The sequence below is a fragment of the Gossypium arboreum genome, chromosome 6, assembly GCF_025698485.1.
Source record: "Gossypium arboreum isolate Shixiya-1 chromosome 6, ASM2569848v2, whole genome shotgun sequence".
In the NCBI taxonomy this organism is placed as follows: domain Eukaryota; kingdom Viridiplantae; phylum Streptophyta; class Magnoliopsida; order Malvales; family Malvaceae; genus Gossypium; species Gossypium arboreum.
Genome location: NC_069075.1, coordinates 83,811,856 through 83,825,262, shown reverse-complemented (window position 1 = coordinate 83,825,262; position 13,407 = coordinate 83,811,856). Strand labels below are relative to the sequence as shown.

Genomic DNA, 13,407 nt, shown 5'->3' with positions numbered 1-13,407 from the left:
GCTAACTATGTGTATAAATATGTGTGTAATCTCTTGTGGAAAATATAATAGAAAATATCCTGTTTTTTCACAGGCAACTTCAGTCCCTAGGAAATATTCTAGCCTCCCTCGCTCTTTTATTTCAAATTCCTGAGCCAACCACCCTGTTAGCTTAGTCATCTCTTCTTTTTCATTTACTGTCATTACTATGTTATCAATATATACTATAAGAAGAGTGATCTTACCCTTGTAATGTCTTATGGAGAGGGTATGATTATCATTGATTTGCTGATAACCAAACGAGATCATGATTTTGTTGAACCTGTTAAACCATGCTTTTGGAGATGTTAAATCAGTTTGGTTAAATTGGTTAAGACTGTGAAGGTTGGTCAGTTTGATTATAGTAGGAGGGTCTTTGGTTAATTCGGTTATGTTTAAAAAATGATCAAATCAATTGATTTAATCGCTTGCTTGCCCTTATTGATACCTAAACTTTGCCACTTGATCTAGGTTGGTACATAAAAGTTTTTTGGACTAATTTGGTAGTTCTACCATTACACGCTTTGCCCCTAAAAGTTAGCACTACTAATTGTTTGCCAATTTAGCATCTTCAACCACTTAGGAAACATGTTGATTAAAAAAATTTAAACAATGTTAGCTTTTTGTTATATATCTCTTTGCAGACGTGTAATATACATATGAATAATTTTTAATTTCTTTCAGTTTTCAATAAATTAAATACATTTAATAAATAAAACACTTTAAATTTTTTACTTTCTCATCCTTTAAAACCCTCCCAAAAAGATGTAATCTCCTTTCATCTCTATCTCAATTTTTGATGCAAGCTTCTTTTCGTTCCCTTTGATCCATTCCAACCCTCTTAATCCTTGCCCAAACAAAAGCTGTGCCCTAGACCCCACAATTTAAGCTTTCCTTGCCTTATTCAGCACCATTAAAAATGACTTGAATCTGTATGGCTGGTGAGTCAAATTCGTGGGTTTTAGCTTTGTTCCGGAGTTGTAAGCATAATAAAAGAAGATTCCTTACAAGAATTGGTGGTGGGGGATGAAACTTCGACAACGTCAGTTACGTCAGTTTGAGACAACAAGAAGCTCAAAGGGAAAAAAAAGGAGTCAAAGTTTGAAGACGCAGTGCAAATTGTATTTCATCTTCAAATCCATTAATTTGTATTTGCCAAGTTTTTGGTTTATAAAAGAAAGTGAGAATTTGTAGCTGAAAGAAACTTATATAATTTTTTATATGATCTATATTAATTTATAATTTATCTATAATTTCTTTAATTTCATTACTTTTTCATAATCTATATATTTGAGGTTTTTTAAATAATTTATTTATATTTTTTAGATTTGCAAAATTATATTTTCTTTTTGAATTTTTATTGTATTTATATGCTTTTGAAAAATTGATTTTTTAATATTTATAGTTTTTTATTTTTATTTTTGAAACTTTTAAACTAAAGTTGGCAATGTTTTGACATTATTAATAAGACAATGAGAAGGGATTGTATGAACCTGTGATTTTACGTCATGTATATCTCTTTACAATATGAGAATGATAAATCAGATTTTTCCTCTTGATTTTTAGCATTTTCAGTTGGATTTGAATTTTTTCAGGAGAAAAAAAAGCTGAAAATCAGAAGGAAAAATTTGATTTGTCATTCCCCAATTGGAAAGGGATATAGATGATGTGGAATCACAATTTCATACAATCCTTTCTCATAAGACAATAGGATGATGTGGATTAATTTAGGGTGATGTGAATTCAACATGACACGCTTTGATTAGGTAATGGTTGCTAAATAAAAGTCTTCGTCAAGCAAAACTTTACCAACCTAGACCAATGGTCCATTTCAGGTGCAAAATATGCATTAACCCAATTATTTACATTGACAAACTGCTTTTTGGTGGAGATGGAATTTTTGGATGATCGAGCGGAAAGAATGGCTTTGTTCTATTGGGCAAAGAAAAATAGCTTTCTTTGGTAGGGGAGTAAGAAGGAACTATTGTTGTGGGTGAGCAGATTAGTCATCTCAATAAGTTTATTGACTAGTATTGTGTTATATGATCTTCAAGAGGTGGCACTTAAATTGTTCTCAAAGATGTTCCCAATATTCATGATTTCATTTTCAATTTTTGGCAGGTACAAGTTCAAATTTCAAATACCTTCATATTTTTCTCTGGTTATTCGTAGGTAATGGTTTTCCTCAGAGATTTGATGCGTCTTCCATACAACTTCATGCTGTTTGTTCAGAACTTTAGAATCTTTTATGTAGCCATGTTTATGCCTATTAATTGATTTACTTATCCTTCTCTAGTCTAGCTGTATTGGAGGGAATTGCAATAAGTTCTGACCCAAATTACAAAGTTTTGGGTAGTACATATCCATGGATTGCAAAAAAAGTATTGACTGACAGTTCACCTCAACTGAAGTCTTCTTTGCAGGCTCTTCTTTATAAGGTACATGTATACTGGTTCTTCTTTATTGAAATGTTATTGTTTACTATTTTGTACTTTACACCATGGACATAGCTTACCAACATTCTAATTAGGTTTGTAATCTGTTAGGATGGTGCTTTCAGAATTGATCGTCTTGAATCCCTATTGACAGAGGTGAGATTTTCCAATCTTTTTGCTTACTCACCATACTCCCCCTTTGTTTCTTCTCTCTCCTTTTACCACACAGATTACAACATATGGCATCCTGTTGTATATGTGAGAAGCAAAACTCTTGATAAATTTCCTATTTATCTTTGGTCCAGTTTTGCCTTTTTGTCTTATTCCTGCAAAACAACCGCCACTGGAGTTCTGAGTTTTAAACAGTCCCAAGTATTGAAGGAACTATTTCTGCTCATCAGTCAAAAAGTTAGTAGTATATTTGTCGTATCTGCATTCTTCAAACAATTAGGTCATCTTCAAACTATTTCTTCTCACCAGTCTAAAAACTTAGATCAGATGTGTATTGATTAGGAGCTTCTTTCAAACAATTAGGTCATTTTGTGCAGCTTATACTCATGGACATTTTCTTCTATAATAATTTCTAATCTTTCCCTTTCCTATTTCTTTACCTTCGATGAATATTCCCACACCTTCCTCAGTTTATTCAAGTCCTAAAATGATTCATATGGCAGTCCCTTCGTGCTCGAACTGAGAAGGCCTTGGTTAAGATACAAAGAGAAGAAGCAAATTCCAGGATGGTTTTTAAGGAAATCCTTTCTTTTACATTAACAGAAAAGGTATCCGGAAAATTGCATCTCTATATTATATGTATACTTTTAATGGCCCGATTGAAGTTGATATTTTTCCTTTCCTTTTTGGCAGGGCAGCTTTGTGAGGGAAATACTTATTGAAGAGTTCGCTAAGGTATGGTTTGGGGCATAGATCTCATACATGCACCCTAAAATTACTAATAGTAGTAGTAAAAAATTAGATGTCTATTATGTTAAAGGTTATGTTAAAGGTGATCTGCCCAAATTTTAGAAAATTCTGTTGAAAATTCTGTTGATATATCTGTTCTAAAACTAAAATCAGAAATAGAAGGAATTTATGCAAATGAAAATAGAGAATAGAAGGAATTTTTGTAAATGAGAATAGAAAGAAATTCATTGTTATTTTTCATTGAGGGATTCTAATCTAGGCTATTTAGAATTTGTAAATTACTAAAAATTAGGTAGCAAGAAACTAGGAAATGATACTGAGTAATTAAGAAAAATAGAAATAAAATAATATCCCTCTGCTAAATCCTAGAAATCTAGCAATTAATAAATTGATGAACTATCAGTACTCCCCCTCAAGCTGGTGAAAGATGCTCATCATTCCTGACTTGTCTGGTAGCACTTCAAAACTTGGCTTAGGTAGCCCCTTTTGTAAGGACATCTGTTGTCTGTTGGTTGCTCGGCACAAGGATCAAGGAAATTACCCATCCTCTTTTTTCTTTGATAAAATTTTGATCTATGTCAACATACTTTGTTCGGTCATGATGAACTGGATTATGTGCAATACTTTGGCTGCCATATTGTCATAACATAGCTTCATAGATCCGATATCATGAACTTTAAGTTCTTCCATTAACCTTTTTAACCAAATCAGCTCACTAGTTCCTTATGCAAGGGCTGTAAATTCAGCTCTGTGCTACTGCAAGCTACAACTGGTTGCTTCTTGCTTCTCTAACAGAACGTTTGGTTCACTGGAATGGAATAGGGCTGTAACATGAACTTTAAGTTCTTCCATTAACCTTTTTAACCAAATCAGCTCACTAGTTCATTATGCAAGGGCTGTAAATTCAGCTCTGTGCTACTGCAAGCTACAACTGGTTGCTTCTTGCTTCGCTAACAGAATGTTTGGTTCACTGGAATGGAATAGGGCTGTAACGGAATTGAATATGCAGAACAGTGGTTTGGTTGGATGGAATGGAATGGAATGAGTATTGTAATGATATTCATACGTTTGGCTGAGAGGAATAGATATGGAATAGATCACAAATAACAATTTTACCCTTAGACTGAGATCACACCAAATTGGCGCTGAAAACAAAATCAGCAGAGGAAAAAGGGACAAACCCCTCAAATAGCCATACAAAAATGTAGACTGAGATCACAAAAGGAAGACCCAACAACTTCAAGAAACCCTAACTCATGGACGAGTTTAGAGAAAAAAACACTTTCTAGAGCAGTTTAATTCTCCTATTTAGTTGAAGCTATTATCAAATCCATTTACATCACTGTCAACTGTCATTGGAAGTTCATGACAGATTTCTTATAACATCAACTTTCTGAATTTTGGCTTGATTTTTTTTCTGAAAGCTTACCAATAAGCCTAGATCTATAGAAAAAATGGTTGACTTTCAATGAATTTTCATGGTCCACCTCTCTACCTGCCCCCTCAAATTTTTTATTTATCGCCGTCTTCTATTTCAAAATTTCGAGCTCAACGCCCTTTATTTTTAACCAAAAACCTCTTATTTCTAACTTTAAAAAGAAACCCAGAAAGTGTCTTTCCTTTTTTATTTGTTTTATATCTGGTAATCCATTTGCAGATGAGGTTGAAGAATACCAATTAAAAGCTCAATTAGGTTTTCTCTTGTTTTGGCTTGAAATAATGTAGGGTAAAATTGGAAAAGAAAATTTGCATCTATTCATTGTTGTGCAGAATTGCTATCTTTGGTATAGTTAAAGAATAGCTATTACGGGAGCATTCATAATCAGACTGTAATGCATATTCAACCGAATAGGTAATTCAGTGAACCAAATGACTGAATAACTATTCCCTTAAGTATAGACCTGGAGTTGAGATGCTATTCATCCCAACCAAATGAGCTGTAAGTAACCAAATCCCCCACAATAACATGATGTGGACCTCCTATCTTCAACTGAAACTGCCCAATTTGCATCAGTAAATGCCTCCACACTTCTTTGCTTATTTTTCTTGAAAAACAAGTGTTGACATCTTACTGCTGTCAGTGTTGACAGCTTAGGCAATAATTTCTAACAGCCTATGCTTGACTAAATGCATGATCTTAGGTTACTGATTATTAGGGATTAAATTACAGATTATTAGGGTTTTCTTGGATTATGCACAACTTACTAATTTCCTTAGATGCCTATATTGCTTGTATAAATACCTATGTATTCTTTCATTTGAATTCATAAGAGAAAATCAGTTTTATCTCTAAATTACTTTCTAATTTTGAAATTTCCTTTGAAAATACTTTGATTTCTTCATGGTATTAGAGTTATAATTCCATATTTAAAGGACCAATTTTGAAATTCTTAGATTCTCTTAAACCCTAGAATTATGAACTTGGTATGTACCCCCTTAGCCCCATTTTTACTTCTCATCGTCATTCTTAGGAGATCCACAGCCTCATTTTCAGCAAAACCCTGAAATCTGATAGCATCTCTTGCTATTATTGGGTCCACTAGTGCTGGTTTGAGTTTTTTCATTGGAGTTATATTTGGGTAGAAGAATATTTTTTTGGTGGTTGACTATTCTTTCTCTTTTTCCCTATTATTAGTGTAACAGCTTTCACTCGTCCTGACATACGGTACGAATGAGAGGTGTTACCGGAATGCAAACGTAATGGAAATTTTGAATCCCTTAAAATTTCAAACCTTAAAACATTTTATTAAATCATAAAATAATGATTAGGATCATTTGAGGGTTTTAGAAATATTTTAAAACCATTAACAAAAGGTTTGGGAGTGATTAGAGGTGTCCAAGACCTAAAACAAGCCACCAAAAGTCCGAACGGGCCAAAATAGTGTAGTGGGAGACTGTGGTGTATGATTTGTGACATCGCATAATGTCGCGACATAGTATTACTTGGCGTTGCGGCGCCACTCTATGTATGATCAATGTCACAACATTGCGAAGGACGATCTTGCGACATTTGTATGATCAATGTCGTGACATTGCGAGGAATGATGTTGCGATTGTAGCAAAGTAGCTCAAAAACATTTTAAATTATACCGAAACACCATCAAATCACACCAAATTGTTTTAATTCATTTCAAAACAATAAAAATGCTTTGAACTTAACTTCATCTTAAAAACATGATCAAATCAAATTAACACAACTTATCTTATAAGTGTTAAAAACATTTATACACATCACGAAGTTGACAAATATAACATGAAATCCACTTGGTCTATATACATGTCATTTCAAACTCTTTTAATACAAGGAGAAAAAAACTAAGTTATCTAAGTCCTTCAAACCTCGCAGAATTCATTTAATACAACATTGAAAAGCTTTTCTTATTATGGGACTTATGAATATATCATTTAAGTTTATTTCACTTGTTAATTACACGAGACTTTAATTAAATTCTTGTTTCATTAATTCATTTACTATTGGGATCAATAGTCTCTCTTAGGATCTTCTTTAATTATTCTATCACTTCTTGATAGTTTACACCATATGTCTGAGTGAAACCCTTAGCTACCCATATGGCTTCGAACCTCTCAATTGAACCATCCGCCTTATATTTTATTGTGAACACCCATTTGCATCCAACCAGTTTCTTTCTCTATGGAGGAGTAACTAGTTCTCAAGTTTCATTGTTTTCTAAAACCTTCGTCTCTTCAGTCATGGCTTCTTTCCACCTTAGATTGTTGAAAGCTTCTCGCTAATCTTGTGGAATAAACATACAGGACAAGACAAAGGCTCTATAGGAAGGATACAATGATTCATCAAAAACAAAGTTAGATATCAGATGTTTGGTTTAAAAACTAACACCTTTTCTTTGAGCTATAGGTAACTCTAAATCATTAGTGGAATTAGGGATTATGGATGACTCACTGATAGGTAGATGCTTGGCATTTAGTAGGGTGCATGATAGCTTCTACCTTATTCCTCCATAAGTCCTCAAATTTGGCCTATCTAGATGTCCAATAATCTCTCCCTGAATAGATTCTTTCCTCCGGATACTATCTTTTGTTTGACATGGAGAGTGGTTAAAAAGATTTTTAGAAGATCCTGTCGTGTCTACTCACTTCAAAATTAATAATCCATGACTTAATGTGGATGCAGGCATTAAAAGGCATTACCTAATTTCACAAAATTAAATGTTGCATTAGAGGAAGAGCTAAGTTGGGCCAGAAGACACTTTAGATGTTGAATTTCATCTGAAGAAAATGTCTCGATGGAAGTCTATTCAGATGACTTTGTGGTTTTAGATAGGTTGGCTTGACTACGAGTCAAATTATCTCGTTTTACTCCCCTTCCTTTGGTGGGTTAACTATGTAATTTGCAACAAGTTTCCTTGGTGGAACTCAACTTCCTACAATACTCACAGTGGAAGTGATCTTTATCTGAACTCCTGGCCTTAGAATGCCCTTTTGAACCACTAGCAACCATTCCAACATTTTCAGTAGGTGTCCTGTAGAGCATAGCAGTCCTACAGTTCTCTTCCTAATGAACATGAGAAAAAGTCTCTTCAATTGAGGGAAATAGTATCTTGCCAAGCACTTGGACCTTCATTTGGTTTGTACAAATTATTTAACCTAGCGAGGAGATCATAGACTTTCTTTTTTGCAATCAACTTTTTAGATTTGCTGCTTCTTTAGGTATAATTTGCATGAAAATCTTGATAATATCCCAGTTCTTGCTGCCACAATTCACTCAATTCTAGAAAGTATTGTGAAATTGTCAGGTCACCTTGCTTGGTATTATGAACTTTATTTTGGATTTCAAAGATTTGGGCATCATTCTCAACTTTCGAGTACGTAAGAGTTGTTGGCTCCCATATCTTTGTTATTCTATCTAGCAACAAATAGGTATTTGAGATATGAGGCTCCATTGCATTGATAAGCCAAGACCACACAGGTAATTTTCCAATTCCCACTTAGAAAACGTAGGATCCCCTTTTGTGAGTTTTTCAGTAATTCTAGTAATGTATCCCTACAAGCCTCCAACTTTGATAAAGGCCAAACATAAGTGCGGCCATGGGAGATAATATTTCCCATCAAGCCTCACAAGACTAATTTGCAAAGAGACCTTTTTGTCTCCTTTTTTTTTAAATAAAAATAAAAACCGATGAAACTAGAACCAACCCCAAAAAAGGCTTTAATACTTGGTTTCCATGCAACACACTCCACACCAGCACCAAAATATCAAAACCAACAAGGGAAGGTTGAAAAAGCACCAATGAGGCCAATGAAGACTACCAAAACAACCACCTCTTAGAGGGTGAGCTCCATAAGCCAACGCATGAGTGGAATCACAGAGGAGTAGGGTAGTGCGAGACGCGTACAGGGAGGTGGGTCACCAGAACTTGGGGTTTTGTCGGCGGTGATGTCTTGAAGCTTCTTAGGGTTGCGATGAGAGAAGAGAAGGCTAGGGTGGAAAGTATCACATTTGGGTTTCTAGTGTTCTAAAAAAAGAAAGAAAAAATAAGTTCTCAAATTTGGATTTTTAGCTTTGATACCATGAAAAAAATGACGAAAGTTTTGAGGGTACTGTGAATGATTACTTGTATTTCAACTCAAAAATACAAAGGTATATATATAAATTATGTAGGTCTAAATGAGGAAATAAAAATCTATACAGTAAGTAAAATCTCTAATAGCCAGCAAAATAAATCCCTAAAACACAGCCTATTAAGGCTATCAATAGTCAACAAGGACTAAAAGAATGTGGCATCCATGGTTATTGAAAAGAAAATTTTTTGAGGACCAAAGCATCAATACCCATTTTTGTTGGTGCCTAACCAAGAAAACACATTTTAAAGCTCGTTGGTCTAACTTTTGATGGCATTCTATTTATTAGGTAAGTAGCAGTAAGAATGCCTTCCTCTCATAAGTATGTAGGCTTTTTAGTTATAACATTTAAAGACCCAAGCACTTCTAAGAGATGCTTATTTTCCTCTTTGCCACTCTACTATTTTGTGGTGTATCAGTATAAGAGCTTTAATAAATGATTCCTTTTTCCAACTAGCAGGCTCCCGAAGTAGGTTAAAGTACTCTCTCCCATTGTCGCTTTGAAAATTTTTCATTTTTTCTTGAATTTGAGTCCGAACCATGTTATATACTTTTTCCCTAATTTTTCTTTTAATAAATAAGCACAATAGAAACTTGTCTAATCATCAATAGATATGAAAATTGCAAATGGACCATAAACTGGTTGATAAATAAACCCATGTACTTCAAAATTTGAAAGTTACGGTGGCCTAACCTATAATGCCATAAATCATATCATTACTGAAAACTCACCATGAACTGGTTACTTAAGCTTGTCGACATGTAGAACTTCCATCTTCAAAATAAATAGAGTCCACTTTCCCTAGCATTGCCAATCGTCTTCCCCGAATCCATTTCCTGAAATTCACAGTGATTAGGAAAGTATTTAGCACAACTACCTAGATAATGAGTTAGCTTACTAATAGATAACAAATTGTAGGAGAGATTTGGAACATGAAGTACGTTATAAAGTACAAGAGATTTTGAGATGGCTACAAGTCCTTTTCCAGCAGTTGGGTGACTAAAGTTAATAGACACATAGATTTCCTGCACATGGACTATAAGAAGAAAATAATTTAGAACATTCTGTCATGTGACCATTTGAGTGACTAAAGTTAACAGACACATTGATGCCTCGTTTCGTTACTAGTGTAATAATATGAGGAAAAAACTTATTTATTTCATATGTATTACAATAGTTAGACATAAAGCAAAGAATAGTTAGTACAATTTTAAACTTGAAATTAGAAATATGAGTAAAAGCTCTTGCAAAAAATAAGATCTCTTCAAAATCAGCGAAAAATAAGTCATGAAAGTGGCCAAATATTATCAATTGAATTAGTTTATTACTAACTCATATACTAAAACATGCGTAAAAAATAATACTTCTACCAAACGTACCATTAATGCTATGGCTTGAAGATAATTACCATTTTGTGCTATGGAACAAGTGGAAGTTGAAACAATTTACACAGTAGATATTGTTCCTTAGCGAAAGGAGATGTCTCAGTAGTTCCTTCTAAACTATGCAAAACATTTTCCAAAGTACCATTGGTATTTACATCCGAAGATGTTGAAACCCACTCTCTAGCCATGGCTGTTTTAACTGTTAGGATCTCTTACAAATTGGCTTTGATACCATGAACAAAATGGTCAAAGAACAGAAAAATAATGTACGAAATCATTTTCACTCTATTCAGAACTAGATTTACATGGGGAAATTCAAACCTTAAGAATATACATAAATCTCAAGAAATCTCCATAAATCAAGGACCTATCTCAACTACATGATTCTGGATCAGATATTAGTATCAAATCCAGATTTACTGGACTAAAAATCCCTAAGAATCTTGCCTAAGAATTTGGAATTTTCTACATCAACTAATAGTGCTTGTATTTGGTATCAAATTGCTTTCTGAAAATTGGTACAGGGTTTGGATGCACTTGGATTAGCAACACTTGATTCATTGACTTCTGCAGCTACAACAAGAATACCCTTTACTGGATCCTCAGTCTCTTTTATGTCCAAGGAAGACATGATCAACTTGAGAACATTTCACCGCCTCATGTTTTTGTTGGCAGGTCTTGAAAGCAATAAAAAATCCTTTGAGGTGAGAATTTAAGTATTTGGTATATCATTTTAGAATGTACTGAACAGTTGACAAATGAAGGGGAAAAAGGCAAGTTTACTTATCTTTGATACAAGTCCACTTGTTTAAACGAAGATGTTGGGGCCTTGTGGACTTTCTAAATTGTTAGAAGGTGATGGACCTATAGGGGTAGACAATTAAATATTACCGTGAACATGGAATTTTGATGGAACTCTCAGATTATATTTAAAACACTTCTAACAAATGAATATGTTTGCAAGGATGACCACATTAAAAATGCCGCACTCAGATAAGTAAATATAATCTTGGATGGTAAATCATATTCCACTTTTTTACACTATTCAAAACCCTATAATTATGCTCAGTGCAATGATGTATAATATTCTTGTATAGTTTCAATACTTTCTTAATGTTGGCGTTCCTCTCTTTCTGTTGACATGTAAATCCTCCACAACGGCAAAAGTTTTCACCTCTATGTAACTACTGCTAGGAGATCAGTGTTAAATCAAAGCTCATTGAATCTTAAACCCCAGTTCTACTTTCTGCAATAGCCATAGTTGTAGAACTGAATTTTCTCCTAACTCGGACCACCTCATAGACTAGAAAAAGGATTACTCAAATGTGTGACACATCAGTCATTGTTCTACCGAGGCTTGTTATATTAAGTTAAGCTTATTAAAAATAGATGACTTTCATAATTAATATTCTGTTATAATTGGTTGTGAATTTGAATATCTAGAAGTGAAACTTTGATCTGTCAGGAATGTAAGTAGATCTGTACTTCTGTAATAATTTTAGAGCTTTGTTCATAACTCTAATTAGGTTCATACAATTTATAGATGTACTATTATCAAGCAATCTGATCCTACATACTACCTGGAATGTTGATCAGCTAACATTGTGAAGAACGCATTTGATATCTCATAAAACGTGAAATGGTCATTGCATTTCTTATGCTGCCTATAATCTATTGAGGCTAGTACTTTAAATTTTTTACCGTCTTGGAGGATAGACTAACTTCAAATTCTTATGCTTTAGGAAGTTAATGGAGTTGGCAACCCCAACAATAATCAAAGCGCATACCTGGAGGAATCATCACTGCTTTCCTATCAACCCGCATTAGTTTCAGAAATACTGGCCATGCTTTCTATTATTCCCGAGGTAATCATTAAGAGGAGACGTGTTTTATAGGATCCTTACACCAATTAATTCATTTTTTCTTTTTTATAACCTCAACGTTTGCTTGAAACCATTTGCCTCTGTTCCATTGAGCTGTATGCTTTCAGCCCAAATTTTTGTGCAGCTGGGGTTTTTCTTGGCTTTGGTTCCTGGCCATTTCTCTCCTGCTTTTAACTTTTACAAGCTGTTTGATATCATTTATTTCTATTTTCTGCTGTAGTGATTTAGTTTATTCTTCCAATACCTCGTCCAGATTGCTGCTTACAATTTTAATAGAATTAGCTTTATTATAATGATAAAAATTCTTTAAGTAGATCCACACTGCCTTGAACTGTAAAACTACATTCATATGCTTGAGCATCTTTTGTATGTATGGAAATCTGCACCCTATTTAGCTATTACTCTAAATGCATGTGGCAGCTGCCGCCTGAATTGCAACAGCAGCTTCTTCGCTTACCAGCTGATCTGGCTAGAAGGCTGATTTCCCGTGCTTCTGCTCGGACTATCCAGAGAATCTTTTTATGATTCTTAGTTACAGCTTTTCATGATTGTCTCAACTGGATGGAAACTTCAAGCAACCGCATAAGGGAGGGTTTTGATTGAAGCAACATTGACTTGCAAATTAAGATGTCAACAAAAAAGTTGTTCAAGACGAGAGCTTTCAGTTGGAATGACATGTATGTGTCTTGTAATTTAGTTTCTTTTCCCAATCATCTCTAAATATGAAAGTTAAAGCTTATTACAAAGTCCCAGCTGAGCATGAGCAGAGCATTGCAGGAGAATGTTCATGTGAGATCTGAAACCAATAAACAGTGGAAATTTTTTGTAAAATTACTGGCAATTCAACAACGGTTAGTCTTAACTTTGATTATTTTGGAAGTCCTGAAAATTTTGCCTCTCTGGTTCATACTGTTTTTTTTTTTTTTTTTTCTGTTTGCAAGTTATTTCATAAGAATTTTAAGAGTTGAAATCCATTGCCGTGGTCTGGGTCTACTTGTGGGAAAACTGTGTAACTAGTTAGCTATTCTAGGAAATTCCTAGATAAAAGACTGATGGATTGTATCCTTAGAATTAAGCCTATGTTGATTTTTTTTTCCTAATTTATTAAGGTATAGTGTGATCTGATGTAGTAATTTATGTTTTGGATGGTAAGGGTATATATT

The 13,407-nt window shown here is 34.0% G+C and overlaps 1 protein-coding gene across 4 annotated transcripts in view; it reads left to right on the top strand.

Annotated features, from left to right (window-relative positions):
- Positions 1 to 13,133, top strand: part of LOC108488951 (uncharacterized aarF domain-containing protein kinase At1g71810, chloroplastic) — a 32,698-nt gene extending 19,565 nt beyond the window's left edge. For 2 of the 4 annotated variants that reach the window (XM_017793207.2, XM_017793206.2), the window contains 8 exons: positions 2,140 to 2,190; positions 2,315 to 2,456; positions 2,565 to 2,609; positions 3,128 to 3,232; positions 3,318 to 3,359; positions 10,886 to 11,065; positions 12,104 to 12,226; positions 12,665 to 13,133. In XM_017793207.2, the coding sequence (XP_017648696.1) occupies positions 2,140 to 2,190; positions 2,315 to 2,456; positions 2,565 to 2,609; positions 3,128 to 3,232; positions 3,318 to 3,359; positions 10,886 to 11,065; positions 12,104 to 12,226; positions 12,665 to 12,769 (793 nt within the window). In that variant the 3' untranslated portion in view covers positions 12,770 to 13,133. The remainder of the gene's footprint in view (positions 1 to 2,139; positions 2,191 to 2,314; positions 2,457 to 2,564; positions 2,610 to 3,127; positions 3,233 to 3,317; positions 3,360 to 10,885; positions 11,066 to 12,103; positions 12,227 to 12,664) is intronic. The other 2 variants (XM_017793208.2, XM_017793209.2) reach the window with 2 other exon arrangements.
- Positions 13,134 to 13,407: the final 274 nt, after the last annotated feature.